This window comes from Poecilia reticulata, chromosome 5 (assembly GCF_904066995.2).
Source record: "Poecilia reticulata chromosome 5, P_reticulata-male-v2, whole genome shotgun sequence".
Taxonomy (NCBI): domain Eukaryota; kingdom Metazoa; phylum Chordata; class Actinopteri; order Cyprinodontiformes; family Poeciliidae; genus Poecilia; species Poecilia reticulata.
In genome coordinates, this window is record NC_088834.1 from 26,021,740 (window position 1) to 26,043,645 (window position 21,906).

General features: G+C 39.6%; 1 protein-coding gene and 1 non-coding gene across 2 annotated transcripts; one reads left to right on the top strand and one right to left on the bottom strand.

The window, feature by feature from the left end:
- The first annotated feature begins 547 nt into the window (after positions 1-547).
- prkcdb (protein kinase C, delta b) lies at positions 548-20,329 on the top strand. The gene is made up of 17 exons (XM_008409585.3): positions 548-779; positions 11,961-12,091; positions 12,180-12,452; positions 14,123-14,285; positions 14,978-15,009; positions 15,127-15,212; positions 15,431-15,560; positions 15,648-15,748; positions 15,846-15,921; positions 16,076-16,221; positions 16,316-16,489; positions 17,223-17,314; positions 17,403-17,465; positions 17,561-17,699; positions 17,826-18,014; positions 18,106-18,234; positions 18,863-20,329. The coding sequence occupies exons 2-17, from the start codon at positions 11,983-11,985 to the stop codon at positions 19,019-19,021; spliced, it is 2,061 nt and encodes a 686-aa protein (XP_008407807.1). The 5' UTR covers positions 548-779; positions 11,961-11,982; the 3' UTR covers positions 19,022-20,329.
- On the bottom strand, positions 12,689-12,760 carry trnae-cuc (transfer RNA glutamic acid (anticodon CUC)). Its single transcript has one exon. It is a non-coding gene; the product is annotated as a tRNA-Glu (tRNA).
- Positions 20,330-21,906: the final 1,577 nt, after the last annotated feature.

Here is a 21,906-nt window from a genome sequence, read left to right on the forward strand (position 1 = left end):
ATTATATAAATAGTAGCCTACTTAAAATAATTGTACATAGTTAAACAATGAAAAATGGAAACAAGTTGTCTCTTGTTGATGTTCTGAAAGTTAATTGATAATACATTGACAAGTATGAAAGGGGCAGGATATTATAAGATGTATCTTCTACCTGCTCCTTTTCGAACAGAAAATATAAAATTGCATGTCACATGGGCAAAATAATTTGTTTTACATTTTATTTCTTAAGTTTGTCTCATTCTATTTTGTTTTCTTGTTCTTTTTTGACTGTTTTTAATGTCTGTTCGAAATAAATAAATAAAAATGAAATGAAATTTGCTTACTTGAGAATGTGAATAAGATTATTAATAACTTATTGGTTATCAAAATGTTGTACAGGGATGGTATTAAACATCTTGTGGCAGGTGACTCCATACAGTACCTCAAACCCACCAAGGTGTGACAGAAAACGACCAGCACATGTCAAAGACAAGCGAACTGGGAACTTGTTTCGCCGCCTCTGACCTTCCATGCATTGAGTGTGCTCGCCAGCGCGTCTCGAGTCTCGGGAATTCACCTGGCTGACGTCACACGCCGCGCGCTCCTTCCTAAGGAGCCGCGGCGGCACGAGCTGGCAGTCAGAACCTCTAAGGATCCTGAAAGAACAGCAGCGATTTGAGGCACTTCCTCATAGGCAGGCTAAATAAGACGGGGAATTTCGGGAAGAGCGTTCATTAAAAGTCTAAATTTGGTAGAAGTTCAAGACTAAGAAAGTCGGTCTACAGTTCGAGAAGAGAGAGGTGAGTTACTGAACATTTCCCCCGTCTTTAGTAGAACTTAAAAGTCGGTGTTTTGATTATCGGGACAACAGTATCCACCTGTGCTTGCTTCCTTGTTGTAAAGCGGGTTTCAACTTTCCTGTGTTTATGTGGGACAGTTTTTTGTTCAGAGATTGTTCTTTCTCTGCTTCATAGCGAAACAAAACGTGGCAAGTAGAGCACTATTTCTCTCTCAGTTCTTCTCGCTGTGCTGGTTCGTTAACTTTTCGTGTTTAGACTGTAATAAATCACGTGACATCGACACAAAGTCAAACATTTCTGTGGTGAGATGTCGTTTGTCCTGGTAGCGCTGTCTATTTGTCTATTTCACATGAAAAACTCGAGCTGAAACATAGAAACTCCCCTTAAAAAATGACTGTATTTTGGTAAAAAAAAAAAAAAAAAAAACTCTTTAGATTTAGCAGTTTATACCCTCGACCTCTTTCATTTGGGTAAAAATAATCAGAATGTACACAAAACAAACAACATGGAGTAAGGACTTTATGCAAAACAGAACAGTAGCATTACCACCACTACTAAAATCATATTATTACATACATATTGCTGTGCTGTATTATTATTATGACACATAAAACCAGATATGCATTTTCTTCTCTATAAAAATAAGTGCAGCATTTCTTAATAATAATATTTTTTATTTAACCAGGATGCTCAAGATGTATTTTATTTTTCACCCCAGCAGGAAATTATTCTAAATAATTTAATTTATTTATTTTCTGCTTGCAAGGGAGTGAAATGAGTAGCAGTCTTTTTTTTCAGTCAGCTGATGGGCAGTGTGCAGGAACAGGTGGGTGAGAGTTATTGCTTGTGCCTCAACCTAATACTTTCTCACTTAAATGTTTTTAAAGCCTAAAAATTCAAACTTGACTCCAATAGTCAGCCCTTGTCTTGTTCAATAACTTTTAAAATTTCAACTCTTTATTTTTAAAATGAAGCGCAAGAGGACCGTTTCAAAATAATTTGGTTAAGTTTGGATAGAAAGCCTCATCTCAAGGACTATTATGTCTATTACTATTATGTTTTTTTTCCTTCTCCCGATCCTGTTGATTTTCATCCTACCTTATCCTAGACCTGAAAAACATCAATCGGTCACCTCTGGTTACCGTGGCTTCAACCTGGCAATGGGTCTGTTTATGTTGTGCACAGCTGAGACTAAAGTCTATAATTATGAGATATCAAAGGTGCCTGCCTTGAAGGCACACACATCCTATCAATAAAAGCAGCGTTTAGTCGTCTGTAAAGTGAAAATGCGAGGCTTTAAAGGAACCGTCTTCGTTTGACCTTCTGAAACCTCAGCATCTTCCGATTCACTGGACCCACGCTGACTCTGAGCACATGACCATGTTTTGAAATGTTCCCTCCACTGGTTGCAAAAGTCTTGAGTCACCCAGTCTGCAGTTGTGTTTTTTTTGTTTTTTTTTTTTGTTGAGGCGGCGCAGCTTTGGAGCACAGGTAACATTATCTGCCCACAGTAACTGCTGTGTCAATATGGGCTTGGGGGCATTGTGGTCTGCTTGGAGGGTACAGCAGAGACATCTGCTCAGACAGGAGGTGCTTTTTTCTGTACCGACCACATAATGGTGGCGCATGCAAACAGGAGAGGCTGTGGTCGCATGGATGTTGAACTATTTAACAAGAACCACTGAACGTAGTCACGTCTTGGAAAAAATAAAGCTGAATTTTGTATTTGTACAAATACAATGAAATCACCTCAATTAGAGATGGGACTGCATTACACCTGCACAGACCTATTCTTACAGGCTGTTCTGATGATGGGCAGTGAGAACAGGTGCAGAGCCTCTGAATGCCTTAGAGGCAGATTGGGGTTTAGTATCTTGCCTAAGGTCATTTCAACATGCAGGACGGGATCAAGCTCCTCAACTATAACTGGTGTTACTTGTGTTACTCCTGCTTCTGTTGCTTGTTACTGTTACAAATGATCTTTTTTTTCCCCTGTCATGTTCTGCTACATTTGAGAGAAATGACATCATATCTAGCTGTTAGTTTTGTTAAAGTAGAGATGCACAAATGAGGCTTTCTCTGATTTCTTTCCATTTTTTTTTGTTCTTTTCAAAGAACCGCAACAGAAAACATGTTCATTTATAGAGGTCACATTTTTTTTAAAAAATTATTCTGGAATTACTTGGATTTCTCTAGTTATCAAATCTGATCGGTAATCATCACAAATTGTCAAAAATCAGATGCCCCCCTCCCATTCATTAAATACATGGAAAATAAAAAGAATCATATTTCTTTAAAAGCACAAACTTTAAGTGTTGCTAATAAAGCTTAGAGGCATGTTTTGATGGCTAAACAAAGATAATGGTGTAACACTCATTTACTTTTGGATTTAAGGCTAGCACTTCCCTAATACCTGAGAAAAATCATATTCAGCATTTCAAAGCCTAACGACAATACAAGAACTAAGCAATGCCGCGATATTCTATTAAACTTTGTTAATAAGACATCTGCTCTTAATTGCACGCAAAGGCAAACACGTACTTGTGTTTCAATTATTTGCAGAATCAGTTCTGGGCGCTGATGGCTTTGCTCATCACATGCCTTTGTGCTTTTGTCACTGCTCGTCTCTTTGTCCCAAGCAGCCGCTCCTCCTCACAGCCTGGCATCCTGTTTGACTCCTCTGGCTCAGAGAGGCTGTTTTGTCAGGCTTAACTAAGCCTTTGTGAACTGTGAGCGAGGCAGAAATGGATACCCCCCGTTTAATGCACGCGGAGCAAATGCGGATGTTCAGAATCTCACATGGAGGCAGGATCCTTTCCTCGTTTGTGCAGCGGGTCTGACATGATTTCAGAAGTCGGTGGGAGAAGCAGGAGAGCAACGGGGAGGAGATGCAACCTCTTGACCCCGTTTGTCAAGAGACGCATCTCCTCATCTCTAACGTTTTGCATCCCAATATAACCTGATCACTGTTTATCTGTGTGTGGTCTGGTGCAGTTTTGATATTAACCTTTTGTTAGGGGAAAAACTATAGCCTTCATGCCAGTCACTACTAAATTGAACTAAAAAACTTTTTTGTTTAGTTCCTGTTTATGCACATAAATAGGCTGGTATACTTTTAAGAAAGACATTAATACGACACAATATCTCAGAAAGATTTGAGAATGAAGTAAATGTTTGTAAAAAGACTTTACTTACATGACCAGGAATGAAAAAAAGAAAAATCATGACACTGGAAAAGCATAGAAACCCCCCTCTCCCAGAGACTGTTCTGAATTTTTGAAGTGAGTTTCTGTTAAATGGTTAGGATTCATAGTATAAACCTAGCTTAGCATCTTCATTTATTATGAATCCTCATGCTAATGGCAACTCTGAGAGGAGACGCATGACTAAAACAAAACCAACTCTGATCTTGTAGACGTTGTGGTTTATGTGAACATTGTCTCATAACAGTCATGTTTGCTATTGTTGGTCATTTAGACAGAAGCTGATGATTGGAAATGGAGTAGGAGGCCGTAGCCCTACAACGGTCTTCCTGTGTTAAACAAATTCCGAGAACAAAACATGTAAATAGTTGCTGCTTGATTTGAAAGTTGAGTAAATCAAAAATAGCACAGTGGTTTAAATTACTTAAAAAATATACTCACCCTCTGCTGGTACTGCGTCTTTAAATAAGTGTCTGGCTCTGTGTAGCTAACCACCCAGACTGAACAATTCATCTAACTTAGTGACTAGGATGTAGGATGTTAACTTTTTAATTGATCCTCACTTCAAAATCCTTGAATTTAAAAAAAATTACAAAAAAATGCACCTTGTTTCTATTCATAAAGACCAGATGTATTAATTTGGCAGATTGTGACCACATTCTCTATGAGTTTGGCCTGGTTAAGCTTTTGGTCAAGAAATCCTCTTATTTTCATTGCCATTGGTCTTATTTGCATCTTTAGATATTTATTTATTAGTGTGAAAATGAATTCAGCTGAATGTCCACCTGCCAGTGCGTCATGGGAACGTAATCTTTCCCTGGCGGTTGGCGGTGATCTCCAATACGTTCATGAAAGCATGAAGTTTGTGCTCAGACATTCGTCAGAAGATTGGCCTTCAGGTTTCACAGCTGACCCGTGGGTTTGTTTCATAAACGGAAGAATGTTACCTGCTTGCATTGCAAGTATGTCCAGGTAAACTTGGGCACGTTGCCAAGGCGACGGTCAACAACAAAACAAAAACAAAGCAGGCGCTTGTGTTCTTCCAGCTGTAAGCGAAAGTACTTTTTTTTTTTCTTTTATGCTAAGCTCTGCTTGGCTAATATCTCTGCTGTCCAGCCTCTGTCCATGCGTCCACAATATGTCCAGTTGTACTGAACTCTTGGCCACCTCTACAAAAAAAAATCTGTTTTAGCTTAAGGACAATAAATTACACTTTCAGTATTTACCTCTAGTTGCAGATCTGGCAGGCTCAGAAAATATTACAATATTAAATCATTTTCTTTTATCCCCAGCAATGACATCTTAAAAAAAAAAAAATAGATTAACAAGTTTGTGACTTTTGGAAAAACATTTGGACTCTTTCCAATTTGTTCTTAGTTAAAGAAATTGGCACATAAATATAAACCTTAGCAGTCAACCTAATTATGCCACTTTTTATTCCGCTCCAAACATCTTGCTCCAGTTTGTTTGTGACGTGTTCAACTTAACGCGTCATTTGTACATATAAAGTCATTTAATTGTAAAAACTCTTGATGTTTTCTGCAAGTAATACCAGTAACTACTACGCACCAAAAAGTCAGAAAATAATTTAACAAGTAAAATTTTTAGAATCTCTTCCCGCTTTCCGTCTGCATGAATGGCATAGCCCTGTTTAAAGCTTGTCTGGAAATAAAACCAATACACGGCATAAAAACTTGTTCATTTGAGTGATATAGTAACAGATAACAGCCACTAGTGGAGACGCTAAATAATCAGTGTTTGTGCTGACTCAGGTGAGGCGTTGGGTTAATGCGTTCAGCTGCGGTTCTCTCCAAACAGACCAAACAGGCTGGTCTTCTTCTGTCGTGAACCCTGTTTAACACTCTGTCTTTAATTAATTTTTTTCTGCCTTGTTAAAGGCCCTGAAGAAGGAACACAATGTGGAAAGACGGGTTTGCTTGTCCGGGAAGGTACAATCCGAGAAAGCGTTTCATTTGACCGTATCTCAGATATTTCCTGCTGTGACTTACTATACGTGTGGGAACTTGCTGAACCTTACTGGCATCTTCAACATCCGAAACATGTGATAAAAGAAATAAAAAAATGTTTTCAATTACAGTTACAGCTGTCCTCTTTCAGTGAGTTTCGAGTACTATTAAAAAAAAACAAAAAAAACATTTGATGTATTGCAATTTTTATTTAAAGTACATCTTATGCTTTATAACCTTGGCCACTTTTATTGCCTTCAAAGGTTTTTTTTGTGCAGTTTTTATTTTTCAATGTTATCCAATCTTTGCAACATCCTCACGTATTTTATCCTTTGTTAGACAAGGAGAAAAGCAAAGTTGTTTGTCCAGGAAATGTGGCAGATGTTAAAGTTAAAGCGATGTCCCAATCAAGACATTTTAATCTGATCTGTGTCCCTGGCAAAACTCCAGTCCTGATATTGGCTGTCGACTGGGATTTTTGTCGGACATGCATCAGTGAGTGAATTTTTAAGAATCACAGCCTATTTTGGTATTCAAGGCTTGTAAAACTCTATATGCACATTTTAAAAATCTAATGAAACGGTGTTTTCTCTCACAATAATAGCCGTGTTTCACGGTTTGAAAACATTTTCACTATGGAAAGTGAAAGAGACGGTGTGGGTTGCTTCAGGTTGGTCATGTGACCTGCTTTGCCTTGGTGAACACCTCTTGGTGTTGGGAAGAAGGATGAACACAACACAGCTGAGACACTTCTCATTACATTTTCAATATGTTCATATCAAAACACGTTTTAATAGGAAAAACAGACAAAGGAAAATTCACACAAGAACTTTTTTTTTTGTCAAAATACAATTACCTGGAATATACAGCAAGTTGAATGAAACAAGTTGGTATAAAACAAAGCAATAATTAGCTCATCACTTGAGCAAAATGTCAGTTTATTGAAGATTCTGGCTGTACGTGTTGTCGGATATAGTTTTGGCAACAACTGATGAAGCGATGTTCATTTTAGGGTTTGTGCTGTTTGGATATTCTTGTAGTTTTCTTAATACAGCAGAGTTGCATTTCACAGCTGTCCTGCAGAAAAAACAGTTAGGGTGAAGTAGTGGCTGCTGTCTGGTTGCAGCAGGAGTGAGCAATTATATATATATATATATATATATATATTTAAATGTAGTGGGGTTTTAATAAATTTTTTTTAAACAAAGTGAGATTTAGGTATATTTATGGCATGGAAATAAATGTCATGTTGAAGTTATCGAGAAATTAAACTTCTTTAACAATCTATCTGAATCAGAATTTAAAAAGTCAACAGTTTTACATGTAGTCATCACAGATTTAGCTAGGTGTTCACACTAACAGGCTGGTTTCTGCTTCACAACTAAAGTACTTGGGATTGCACACTTAAAACTACGCTCATCTCAAGAGGGTGAGAGTTTACAGGAACAAACGAACCACTGCTTGGCAATAACAGAAGGTATTCTTAGACTTCGAACGTGTTTTTCTTGTTCCACTCCCCTATAAAGTGAAAGAGATGGAGAATAAAATATAATGCATTTAATAAACAATGTGAAAGTTCAGAGCATTTATTGATGGGTACGAGGTTCCTTGAGTTTGGACTTTAATGTTCCAGGGTTTTGCCCCAGAAGACCTGCTAAGTGGTAGCAACGCTAGGGCAGTCCCCTAGCAGCCCACTGTGTTTTTGTGTTAAAAAAGTTACAAACATTCGGGTTGCTGTGGCGGTGTGGGGGTTAAGCACAGCCCGCATAAGGAGGCCTTAGTCCTTGACGCAGCCGTCGCAGGTTCGATTCCCGGTCTGTTGACCTTTGCCGCATGTCTTTCCCCTTCTCTCATTACCCACCTTTCTGTCAATTCACTATCAAATAAATTTTATTTAACAATAATTTGGAGGTACACGAGGAGGCATCATAATTTGGAAATATTTCTGTGTGAGGCCAACATGCAGGCGTAGAGGACAGTCCAATTGGTGCATGCCCAGTTAAATGCGTCATCTATAAACCTAGCTTAATCCAATTCAAAAAACCCTGTTCAAAATAAACAAACAACGCTCAGCCTGGTGGGGAGGCAAGTAAAGCCTGGTGGCCCACCAGGCCTGTAATACACTGGTGTGGGAAAGCCAGTGAACAAGCAATGACGTCATGTTTTGGGTGGGTCACTCAAAACATAGTGGATTTATGATAAATATCCTGTATGGCAAATATTTAAATTAGAAATATAAATTTGTTATTTTAAGTCCCGTTATCTTTACATTCAATGTGTGAACTGTTTGATTTATTTCAATAGTGCCGTTTAATTTTTTACTGGTTTTATCTTGAACATCTGAGAATTTCTGCTCCTTCTGTTGGTTTTATATCCACTGCTATCGTGCACTTATGGTTACAAATAATAATAATAATAAAAAAGTTAGCTGGACCCTGAGGCATATTTCAGCCTCTCCTTTTCATTGGCTGTCAGCGTTGCACATTTGTAGTTTAGTTCACATTACCCAACTGGGTCCAGCTTTGCCTAAAAAAGATTCAAACATGTTTGTCTGACTGTGACTTGTGTCGGGTCAGTTCCCCTCTTCACTTCCTCTCACACCGACACATTTTTGGGCCCCAACTGCTGCAGATTTTCCCCCAAAGCGTAGTGTGGCCCCCACCTTTAACCTAAAAGGAGTAAAAATAAATCAACTAATCAAATACGAACTGTAACGCATGCCTTCAACCACAGCAAGTTTTCACACGTATGATTCGACATTTGTGTTTATCAACCCTCTGTTGCAGTTTAGTTGCTCATTAATCCATCACAATAATGATGTCAGACCTCTGAAAGGAAGGCAGGCAAGATGGAGATTGTTTTTTTCCTTTGGTGCTCAGATACCTCTGTGTTGAGTCAACAGGCTTCAATAACTGCAGTAACGATCTTGTTTTTCCATATGTAGTTGGAGTTGGAGGAAAAAGTTCAGGTAATATTGACAATATTACGAATGACTGTGTTGAAGTGGGACAGTTTCACTGACCTGACAAGATTCACGCTGACTCACTGAAACCTGTGAGCATCCTGTCAAAACATTAAAGGTGCAGCTCACACTTCAAATATATATAAAAAAAAATTGTAATGTTCCAGTAGCCGAGCGATGACAGCATGATTAGACAGCAATTGTCTGACTCACAGCGTGTACCTGGAAGATATTTTCATACCAGTGGTCAATTATGTAACAGCCTGGGGAAAATTTTTCTATTCTGCCAGATTGACGCAGTGTAACTAAACTGTTCATCTTACAAACGTCAGCACGTCTAGTGGTCATTTAGCAGCCTGTTTATTTTGATTTCTAAAACGAAGATAACCTCTGCTGATGCTGTGCTAGCTCACCGGGATCTCCCGAGCCTGTTAGACCTGCTTGATCTCTTCTTCCTCCTGCGGGCCATTTTTCAACAACTCAAGCCCTGTGAATTACGGGACTTGTTAATGATGCATCCTCTGTGCATGACTTTGATTTTAATCTACCTATTGTACACAGTTACGTACTTCTGGCTCCACAGTTGCGTTGTCTTTAATGCGGTCCCTGTCATGGAAAAGTACAGCCTTGTTTCTAATTGATTTCTGTGCCAATAAGAACAACATTCTGAGTTTTGCCCATTTAAAAGAAGTAATGCTAAAACAATGTCAGTTCTTGAAATGTATATATGAATTATTCTGTAATATTTTTATAGTTATTCTATTTTCTTCCAGAGGTTTATAATGACACATCAAGCTAACAAAGATGATAAACATTGTTGAGGTTTTAACAAGATTGTTTGGTAAACCTTTCATAAATCTGTAATTTGTAATTGGTGTAGTATAATTTAGAACAGCTTCAATGAGTCCATATAGGAATTGTTTTTTTAAGGTGTTTGTAAAACGTTTACAAAATGTCTTCACGTATGAAATGAAGGTATCATAAATTAACGCGGTTTTAAGGAATCTTTCTGCCTTATCAGGTTCAGGTTTGATCAAAGTATATAGTAGATTTACAGTAAAAGGTTTCAGATTGCCTGTAAAACAGTGAAGTAGCTTGTAGTTGGTGGCAGCTAATGGTTAGCTCATCCCGATATTCCCACCGGGGACAAAAACATCTGTGTCTTCTCTCTGACAGCGTTTTTTTTTCTGTAGGGCAACAAAAATGTTGCCAGATGAACAATCTGGAAAATGTGGATACTTTATTAACAAGGCCAATTAGCATTCTTTGTTAGCCTAAAACCACTGTTTTCACTTTGACAACTTTTACTCGCAGCAAATTATTTTGAGGAAACTTCTCAAAAGCTCATGTGACAAGATTTCTGTTTAATCTCAACACCCTTACCAGCATTTTCTGTCGACCTATGATATCAGGTGTTTTATTTTTCCAAGAGCATGTGACCTAATTTTATGAAGTATCGCTGCATATTTTCAGTGTGTCTTTTTTGCTGGCTTAACGGACCTTTTTATGTGCCCTAATCTACCCTCCAGTGATTTTTTTTTTTTTTTTTTTTTTTTTTGCTTCTCGTTTGGCCTTTCCTCTACCCACTCCTTTTTGCAATTACATTTGCTCAGTTTTTCCACTCCCTCTGCCTAAAAAGGCGCATTTGCAGATGTAAGTGGTCTGAGGCTGGGGATGATTTTTGACGACACATATTTTGTGTCAAAGGCACTAATTGCTACTAAAGCATATTTCTGTTTGTGGAGAATTGGAAAGTATTCAAGTAATTTTCTAGCCTACTAAAAGAGACATGACAAACAAGTTCTTAACCACTTTATATTAGCATCTTACTTGTCTAACAATAAACTGAATATTTCACGTGCTTAAAACCTGGATGCAGCAGTACTGCATAGTTTGGCTGCTGAGTAATGCTGGACCTTTTTTTCTTTTGAGGAGGTTAAGACTTAATGAACAGCTTGGAGACCGCTGTTGACACGTAATGGTTGTTTCACTGAACTTACAGATCATTAGCCAGCTTCTGTAAGAAATCTGCCCTAGATTTTACAAAGTCTTTGTTGTTATTACTATTATTCATTCAACACACATTATAAAAAAGACACACTGCTGCTTGAGATGTGTACATTGTGGCTGGATTTGAGTTTTTCTTTTTACTGACGATTGTGGTTAGCAGTAGAACCTGTCAAAGTGGGAATTTCCGTCACCTCTCAAAGCTTTTTAAAAGCAGTAAAGAAAATGTTCAACTAAATACTTTGTTCACCTCAGTGGAGCAAAACAAGATCTCTGTCCAGCCGAGGGCTTAAAATAGCACCTGGATTACTTTTAGTCTAAGAGGGAGGCGTGTACGTTCATGACAGAATGTACTGGTTCAGTCGATTGGTGATAAATGTAGCATGAAAACAAGGGAACATTATCATCCTATGAAGGATGAATGGTGGCTTAATTAGAAAGAATAATGCAACCTAACAGACAGACTGTCTCAGTATATTTCTCATGTCTCATACTATAACTGGTTCTACAACGTTGATTTAATATATTTTTTCTCAGATGAAACCTGCGAGCTTTGACCTTTTTGTAAGCTTTCATCAAATTTTGATGGCCAGACTTCAGAAGGAGTTTTCAGGACTCAGCCCAGGGCCCTGTGTTTTGGAACGCCCAAGAAATATATATTTTTTATGACTTTTTTTTTTTTTAAGACCCCATTTAAATGAAAGAAAATGCAGCTTGAGAAGCTGCCTAGGCGGAAAGCCACTTGACATGCCGTTGGCTGGTGTTTATGAAGTGGCCACTCATTTTTCTTGCCACTTATTGGCAGAAATGAGGAATACCATGGATGTTAGCTTCTCGAAAATGCCAAGACGGTTTCCAGTTTGTGTACTAAAGCATATTAAGGTGTGCTTGGTGTTTGAACTATTAAAATAGGGCACTATTACTGTTTTAAGCTACTTACTGAGGGTCCACTGTGATGTTAAATCTGCCTGGAGTATGAATGATTTTGAGCTTAACTGTTAGATAAAGACGTGCTCTGATTGACGGTTTGTTGTTTCTCCAGGAGTCCGGGGTGAGAGGTCACCATGGCACCCTTTCTACGATTTACCCTGCTTGGTTATGACATGGGCGCTCTCCCCCCCATGGATGGCACGCCGACTTGTGCCGTCAGGATTAAAGAATCCGTCAGTACAGGTATGTCCAAATGTACGTGCATGCAATTGTAGTTTTGAGTATTTGTACTCATGCGTGACTTTCCTATGATTTTCCTGTTTTTCCACAGAGCGAGGAAAGACCTTGGTTCAAAAGAAGCCCACCATGTATCTTCAGTGGAAGTCCACTTTTGACGCTCATATCTATGAGGGTCGCGTCATCGAAGTGATCCTCTTGAAGAGCTCTGAGGAGCCTCTGGCTAAGGTCACTTTAGGACTGTCTGCTCTGATGGAGCGCAGCAAGGCTTTGAAAAACAAAAGCCAAACTGAATTCTGGGTGGACCTTCATCCTTCGGGGAGAGTTCAGATCTCCTTGCAGCATTTCCTGGAGGACTCAGATATAGGTAAAAATAAAACTCTGCATTGGCCTGATTTGACCTTTGTAGTAACTTTTGATTTGTCTATAAAATTTCCTGTGTTCTGCATGCTTGTGTTCATGGATTTCTTACAAAGTCCCAAGACACTCAGATCATACAAGTTTCTTAGTTTGTCACAATACATTTTAAACAGGAGAGTATACAAGAGAATTTGGAGTGACATTTATTTTAGGCTACAGGGTTTAAAAACAACAAAAAAGTAGTTCCCTGACCGGGAATCGAACCCGGGCCGCGGCAGTGAGAGCGCCGAATCCTAACCACTAGACCACCAGGGACTGACTGTGTGAGGGCTGCAGTAACCTTGCACCTACCCATAGATGCTGTGGCCATGGATCCACTAGTGTCTAGAGTTGTATAGTGTTGTATGTTGACCTCTACTGGAGAAAGTGCTAGCAAATAGGCTGTCTTATTTCCCCTTTTTAAAAACACGTGGCATTCAGGGATATATGGGACTTAAATCCATTATCTGTGTAAGATTTACATTTGGCTATGTAAAGCTATATGTCCAAAAAACAGATTTTTTTTAATGAGTTAGATTCTTGCTGGCTTAAATAAAAATCAAATTACTCTTGATTTTCCACATTCTGATATTAATCCTTTTAAAGTTAGTGGATGATGCATATTTTTTCTATGCTACATTACCTTTAATCACCTGTGTTCCCATGCAAATTATTAAAATTCTTTTGTCATTCTACGCATAATAACACATAAGAGGGAAAAAATAGGTTGCGGTTCTTTGATCAGTTTTAAATAGAACATCAAATTTAAAAATATAAGTTTACTTCCATTCCTACATCATATCTCCCTCCGTAACCTTTACCTTTATTTTACAGTTTAACTAAAAGCTTTTGATGCTGTAGATCAGTGGCGTATAAACTTCCCATAGAAATCTAAATCATCAAGTTGAAAGGATGACGGTGCCAAAATAAAAAAAATGTAGGACATTAAAAATGCAAAATGGGGAGAAATAGATGTCTTTAAATTGGTTTTGTATTGTGGGAGTAGAATTTAAGTGTTTGGACCTGTTTTAGGAACAAGCCCCACACTCCATCATTGTCCACCCACCCACTCCACTGGGTGCCCCAAAAATCAGTCCGGTGTTTGTTTATGTATGCTTAAACAGCTCAGTGGGTTTTTTCTTTCTGCTTTTTCAGTCTAACTCTCTCTTCAAACTGAGAGAAAGTTAGATTATATCTCTGTTTGTCACTCTGTTCTTCCAGAGGACATTTGTAAGGCTGCTTCTCTTTCAGATTGTTCCTATGTCAGCCCCTGCCCTCCTCCCATCCTCCCACCTTCCCTTCTTCTCTTCTACAGCTTTTGTCTGCTTTGTTTACTTCTCCCACACCTTCTGCGCCCTCTCCTCTGAAAGACCCCCGCTGTACTGACTCTGAGCAGCTCATTTAGAGGAGTTTTTGTCTGTGTTGAGCCTCCAAACCCAGCTCAGTATTTACAAGGTCATGCCCACATTAGAAAAATGCAACAACTGTGAGGCAGTAAAAGCTTAAAGAAAGGTGAAATAACTTGACCACTGCTCTATACGTTGGGCAAGGAAGGATTCATAGCAGTTCTGGTTGACAAAATGAACGCGTTAATCTTGGGATTTAATGTATAAATTGATGTTTCCCTCTCTGTGGCAGGCAAGCCGTCGATTAAGGCTCCTCCTCCAGAAGGCGTTATGACTCTCAACAGAAGGAGAGGAGCCGTTAAGCAACAAAAGATTCACGGCATCAAAAACCATGAGTTTATTGCCACGTTCTTCCGCCAGCCCACCTTCTGCTCCGTATGCAGAGAGTTCCTCTGGTGAGACCATTTCCAGTCTCTGTTGCAGACAGTTGTAACTTCAACAACATCTGACTGTGATTGTTTGACCTTCATGCATTTATTTCATCAAATCATGCCCACAAACCTCAGTGTAGTTTATTGGGATTGATGGACCAGCACAAAGTCGCACATAACTATGAAGTGGAGGGAAAGTTCTAAATGCTTTCCTGATATTTTTGGGAAAAGATTTATGAAAAACTGTAGCATGCAGGGGTTTTTTTTCCTCTATTAACTCTGCACAGCTTGAGACCAGGTTCATTACCAGAGATTGGGATATGTATTTATATATTTTTTTTTTTATTTAACCCTGCTTTAAACCTCCATTTATGGACCTTCACCAATCTGTGAGTCAAGCTCCTCCTCCATCTGTCTAATCTACACACATTTTTTATCTGTTTAGAAAAGAGCAACAGGAAATCTGTTGTTCTTTTCCAGCCTGTGTTTTAACAGGGATTTAGATTTACCTACTTTCAGTTTTATTATCCCTTATCTTCAGTTTTGCCTGTAAAACCACCGAGCACACACATTATTGGGTCTGTCGCATTTGGAGACCGTTCCATACAGACACTTTTCAATATGTCAAACAAATCCTAGTGCAACAGTCATTTCAGGCACTTCAGTCCACAAATATTAAAATTTTTTATATAATATATTTTTTCTCTTTCATACAGGGGTCTCAACAAACAGGGGTACAAGTGCAAACGTAAGCGGCTTCTAAGCTGATGTCCTCATGTTTGCACATTTTTAACCCTCTGGACATTTGTAACCCAGACTTTTTTCTTCACATCCTAACTTTAACATTACATGTCGTTTGTCCCAGAATGCAATGCAGCCATCCACAAGAAGTGCTTTGAGAAAATCATCTACAACTGCACTGGAACAGCAGCAAATAGTGTTGAGACCTTGGTGAGCAGAGTTAATGTTTTGCAGCAAAACGTCAACATCAGACCTGGCAACATCAGCGAGACTCTTATCAATATTTTCCCTTTTTTTCATGTTGTGGTTTCAGCAATGATTTGAAAATTCTTCATCTGCACTATTCGTCACATCAATAAAAATACAAGCATTTAACTTTGACCTTTTACCTACAGCCATCTGACGCGTTCTGATCTCTGTTCATGCAGTTCCAGAGGGAACGTTTCAACGTTAACATGCCGCATCGCTTCAAGTTCTACAACTACAAGAGCCCCACGTTCTGTGACCACTGCGGCAGTCTCCTGTGGGGTCTCGTGAAACAGGGCCTGAAATGCGACGGTGAATACCATTCCTTGTTTTCATTTGTATATATCTGTCTTCCAATTAACATCCTCACTTCTACCTCACGCTTCGTCCTCCATCTAGCATGCAGCATGAACGTCCACAGTTACTGCCAGGTGAAAGTGGCCAATCTGTGTGGAGTCGACCAGAAATTGTTTGCAGAAGTTCTGTCCCAGTTTGCCACGGTGGGTGGAGAGTTGAGCTTTGTACTCGATTGTTTGTTTTTTAAAATACGTGCTGATGCTCACCCAAAATAAAAATAAAAAAAAATGTTCACTGCAGAAAAACGACACCCAGGAAGAAGATGATCCAGAAATTGGGATTTATGATGACAGGAGTTCAATTACAGATCCTAAAGGTAAAGAGTTAAACACCGACTTTCATCTTCCTTGTGTCGTTTGTTTTATTCTTTGAAATATATTCTTGAATTGCAATGCTTTGATCAGAATTTGCGTGGGTATCTACATACATACATAGTCATGTACTCAAAGTGCCCAAATGTGTATTTTTAGCTGGCGAAAAACCCAAGAGCGTGAGGCCGGCGCCTGCCACGACCCCGGCCCAAGACCCAACCCCAGCCCCGACCTCCCAGCTCCTCCATCTCAAATTGGACAACTTTATACTCCATAAGGTTCTGGGGAAAGGCAGCTTTGGCAAGGTATGCCCTGCTGTGTCCGTCCTTAAACAACTTCATCCTGGGATAACATGACGGCCCGGTGTTTATTAAACCTACGAATGTCCCGCACCTCCAGGTGATGCTGGCAGAGCTGAAGGGGACGGGTCTCTACTTTGCCGTGAAAGCCCTGAAGAAGGATGTGGTGCTCATGGATGACGACATCGAGTGCACCATGGTGGAGAAAAGAGTCCTGAGCCTTGCGTGGAACAATCCTTTCCTCACTCATCTCTACTCCACGTTCCAGACCAAAGTAAGAACACCTTTGCTGCCTCCCACTTCACAATTTTGCACTCCTTTATTCTGGTCTAACACACACAATTCTCTAAAGTTTGTGCTTGTAGGCTGATACTGTTGCAGAACATTGCACATCTCTGTTGGTAAAACAGGTTTCTTTACTTGCATCACGGTAAACGCTAATGAGGAATAAATTAGAGTTTGGATGGGGCCTAAAAATGTACTTTAATTAAAGCCAGAGGCAGCATATTATTTTAGTTAAGAATTTACTGCTTTCGTTTTTAGACCACCAGCTGAGCAAGCAGTGCAACTTTTCCCATTTCTTTTAGCTTATGCTTAGCATCTTCCCGCTCCGTCTTGGCGCTTGTTGTTATGCCAGGGTGAGTCAAATGCAAATCATCTGGGATGTGCGATTGAAAAGATCCTTTCCACATGCATACGCACCGCTCTCCACTTGTTGCAGTCCTACTTACTTTATTTCCTCAACAGGTTAAGCTATCTACTCCTCTATTTATGTGGTACTAAGTAGATTAACACAACTTCATATCATCCGCTCTCGTTTGGTTTTCTCTGCTTGAGAAAACCAAGCCCAACCCAAAGTTTTGGTGCCGAGAATGACAATTCCCAGCTCCCTGTTAGATAACGCCACACAAACCCAGCCTGTGTTATCTGAACGTCCGCCCTCACGCCCTCCACTTGTGCTCTTCACGTCCCATTTGTGAGTTGACAGTTATATCTTGTTTTCACAGGAGCACCTCTTCTTCGTAATGGAGTTCCTCAACGGAGGCGACTTGATGTTTCACATTCAGGAGAAAGGCCGCTTCGATCTCACCAGAGCCACGTGAGTACGCACCCAACTTGTGACGCAGAGGTTCGCAGATGCAATGCCGTCTCGATCGACGTGAAACGGTTTGAATTTTCCCCCATAGGTTCTACGCTGCTGAGATCGTCATAGGGCTTCAGTTCCTTCACGCACAAGGAATCATCTACAGGTAGGACTCTGCTCCAGTGTGTTCCCATCAACCTGCAGCGTGGCAGATTGAAAAACTGTTTCACTGGATGTGCATGTGTCTCTTTTTGTCTACAGAGATTTGAAGCTGGATAATGTTATGCTGGACAGTTATGGACACATCAAAATAGCAGATTTTGGCATGTGCAAAGAGAACATCTCCGCAGAGAACAAAACTGGAACGTTCTGTGGAACGCCGGACTACATCGCACCCGAGGTCAGTCCGAGTCTCCTCAATATCTTCTGTTACTTCATTTAAATGTCAAACCTTAATTGTTCTTTTATTTGTATTATTACATGTATAAATGCGCAACGCCAACTCCACTTGTCTCTTCTTTCATAGATCCTGGTTGGACAAAAGTACACCTTCTCAGTAGACTGGTGGTCATTTGGTGTGCTCGTCTACGAGATGCTGATTGGTCAGTCGCCGTTCCATGGTGACAGTGAGGACGAGCTGTTTGAATCCATCCGGATCGATACCCCCAACTACCCCAAGGAAATGACCAAAGAATCAAGGAACCTGCTTGAGCTGGTGAATAATCAGTAGTGTCGAGAGCAGGATCGCACACACCACATTCCTATCGTTTGTGATTCAGTTGTATTTCCTCCTGTCTCTCTTTCAGTTGTTTGTGCGAGAGCCAAGTCGCAGGTTGGGTGTGGTCGGTGACATCAGAGCCCACAGCTTCTTTCAATTAATCAACTGGTCTGCACTGGAGAAGAGACAAGTGGAGCCACCTTACAAGCCCAAAGTGGTATGGGAGTATATTAGAAGTGCACAGTAAAGCAGGAGATAGGGAAAAAAATTTGTTCCTTAGAAATTGGAATATTGTAAGAAGTATTTTCAATACAAAATAGTTGCGGTATGGGTTACAAAATATTGGAAAGATTGTTCATTCTCACTGTTGTCCAGCAGAGAGTCACTGGCACTCTCCAAAAGAAAGGTAGGCCACAAAAGGCCATGACTAAAGAAGTCTATAATTCTGCAAGCATGTTAATGAAAAGTTGAGTGGAAGGAAAACATTGTATGCAGACAAAACAAAAAAAAATGGAAAAGTCTAAATTGTTCATGGGTTCATTAAAGCAGCGTAGGCTTCCTGGACACCACAGGCCAATTGCTAAGGAACACTGACCAAGACATTTCTGGAATTGAAATAACTTGTATCTTTTTTTTAAAAATGTCTCAAGTTACTTTAGTTTTTTGAGAAAATTAATTGAAACATACCACTTAGGAGTGGAGCTACATAAATGGTTTTACTTATTGAATTGAATTACTGAACTTCATTAATTGTGTTGCAGCTGCGTCTGCATCTGTCCCGATTACCGGCTGTTGTGAAACTCATGGAGCTCTTTTTTTTTTTTTTTGTTCCTTTGTGCCCACAGAAATCTCCCAACGACTACAGCAACTTTGATCGGGAGTTCCTCAGCGAGAAACCCCGCCTCACTAACTGCGACAAAAAGCTACTTGCAACCATGGACCAGTCCGCTTTTAGAGGCTTTTCTTTCGTCAACCCCAAAATGGAGCAACTGATGAGAAAATAGACGGAAAAAAAGGAAGCAAAAACTCACAGAAACTCACAGAAACTAAAGTTTTAGCTCAGGACACGGAAGTAGGCTCTCATGTTACTCTGTTTATCTTCATGTGGTGTAGGGGTCAAGTGACTTTTGAGCCTGGTTGTAAGCTTTATGGTCCCTCTGATACATCAGGAGATAAAGCGATGTTTGCTGGAAGAGTGCATTTATCTCATCTCCTCCTCCGTCAGACGGCGCAGGTTTCCAACAGAGCACAAATCTTCAGGAATGCGAGTTGGATTTGTGGACCAGTGTCACGTTTTGTTTATACTAAGGGGTACAAATCAATTACGAGTTTAGTCTTCATTTGTTAAGTCGAGTTTTCTTTATTCACCGTGTACCGTATCACAACTCTTTAATTCGCAGGCACAAGATTCACACTTTGATTTTATGAAACAGTAACATTGTATAAACCTGACATTGCACGTGTAAACTACGGGAGTTGAATGTACGCGGAGAGCATATTCATTGCAGCACTTTTTGCACCCAGATAGAGATTATATGGACTTTTGTATGGAGATGCTTTTTTTTTTAGATGCAAAATGGTGCTGTAGGTTGCCACTACCGTTTTGTTGATGCAGCTGGTTTAGCCCATTTGGGACGAAATGTACTGTAACCGTGTCGACGGTTTAAATTTGATCTAAACTGAAGCGTTTATGCCATGAACTGTCATTACTTTACTGTTATTCCTTTGTTTTGTTTTCTCTAGTGGCTTTTATTTGAAAGTAGTTTGACAGGAAAGAGGGTTATGAGAGAGGGGAAAAGCATGCAGCAAATGTCACCAGGCCGGGAATCGAGCCTGTGACCACCGGCATGAGGACTAGGGCCTCAATACATGGGTTGTGCTTTACCCGTGCGCCACCACAGCACCCCCTGTTTTGTTCTGTTTTTAATATTTTATTCTGTCTTTATGTAAAACGAGCATAAAATAAAAGATCACGCTGCTTATCAAAATAAAGGAGAGTACAAGGGAAGTTCTCCGGGTTCTCGTGGAACTAGGTGGAAGTACGGGCGGCGTGCGTTTCATATTACACCTGTATGTCTGTATGCAATGAAAAATTTTGTTTTATAAGAGAAGTGGCATTTCTGTGTGAGAACAGATCTTTGATATGTTATCTGTATGTTACAATATTTAAATACCGGGATTTAACAGGGAAATGATGCAACTCTGTATAAACAAATCATGTGTTTAGCTGTTAACTGCTTGATTTTAATGGAGTCCTTTTGAAATGTCCATCTTTTACAAATGATTCTGAATAAATGTACTTGTAAACTGAACATTCATTCTTGTCTACTGTCCACATTGCACTTTGATTAGCTTTGGATTTGAGGTGTGTTAAACAAGACATTGAAATCTGAGCCTAAAGTAAATCTGCCCTTGTGAGATTTACTTTTGTTTAACTGAAAACATTTTGTATTTGAGGAGCCAGTTTGTAAAATTCAGCTTTCCTATGAACTGAGGTCCACACACCAATCAGTTTTGACTCAAAACAGTGTATCGTTTGCTAAAAAGTTGAAGATGAAAAGGGATTTTGTCATCCATAATCCCTGAAAGTCCAAACTGTCATCCAAATCCACAACTTTATGAAAAGAAATTAGCTTTGGAATGTCTTGGAATTAATCTGTGGACTCACCTGATGATGGAAATTATTGTTTGATGGGGAGAAAACTTATACAAACAGGTTATTGCATATTTACTTGTTTTAGAAGCAGTTTTGTTTGTTTTTCAACTGAATTGTACATGGTACATGTCATATTACATGAAGAATAAACGCATGATTTATCTTGTAAACCTTTGATAGCCATTGTATTTAGTATTGTTATTTTTACATAGAGAAATTAAATGGGACTCACCCCTTGTTGAGGTTTAGAAATATGTGACAAACATCTAGTGTTTCTACATTCTGAAAGGTAGTTCTAAAGAAAATGCTATAAAACGAACGTGATCACGTTTAACCTTTTACAGTGTGATAAAATTTAATTAAAAAAAGAACAATTCTCTGTAATTTCTCACTCTGTTCAATCTCATTCTGATTCAGTTCTTTGTTCTCCTTCAAAAAAGCAGTTCGACAAACAGCTCAAATGTTCTCCACAGCGCTAAACTAATTCTAATGATTTGGGACCTGCGAGCACAACTCAAGATCACACAAAAAAAAAACGCGACTGCCATCTAGCGGTAACAAACTGACCTGCAGCTCCCTGGTCTCTGAGGAGACGAGGAAGAAACGTGCTCGCGTCGCGCACGCCTCGTGTGTGACCTGTCCTCATCCTCCCAGTCTGGACCCGGCGGTGTCTCACCGTTTTCCGCGGGATGTCCAACAAAACCAGAAGTATGCGCATACATAAACCACAGTGTTCATTTTTAAAAGAGAATTCTCCCCGCAAACATATGGTTTAAACCTTCCTTGGCGTTAAAGTTGAAGTACAATTGTGATGGATAATCCTTGTTAGGAAATGGCACGGTCAAAAACAAGAGATGCACGATGTGTTTACTCTCAAAAAACGCAGCTTCTCATTTGGTGTCGCCTTTTTGCCCAAAAATGCTTCGCAACAGCAGCAGCACCTTTACTTTTGTTGAATAAATAAATAAATTACGAAAAAAATTCCTTCCCCTTTGATGAATTTATTGCTCTTCCACTGTCTTCGCAGTTAAAGCGAGACACTTTTGTTTTATTTTTATGGTTGATTCCACCCGAGTGTATTCATATCGGCTTTTTTCCTCTCCTCCTTTTGTCATAACACATGAAGGGTTGGTCTATTGTGGAGGATTATTTTTCAGCAGAAGCCTTTTTTCTAACCGTTCGAGTGAGCTACAAAATGTGTTTCAGCTCCGCGGTTCTACAGGAGCTGGTTTC

Bases quoted from the DNA above. Each gene is read 5' to 3' on its own strand.
- prkcdb (XM_008409585.3), top strand. From the start codon at position 11,983: ATGGCACCCTTTCTACGATTTACCCTGCTTGGTTATGACATGGGCGCT. The intron at 12,453-14,122 runs GTAAAAATAAAA...TCTCTGTGGCAG, and splicing joins CCTGGAGGACTCAGATATAG to GCAAGCCGTCGATTAAGGCT. The intron at 18,235-18,862 runs GTATGGGAGTAT...TTGTGCCCACAG, and splicing joins CACCTTACAAGCCCAAAGTG to AAATCTCCCAACGACTACAG.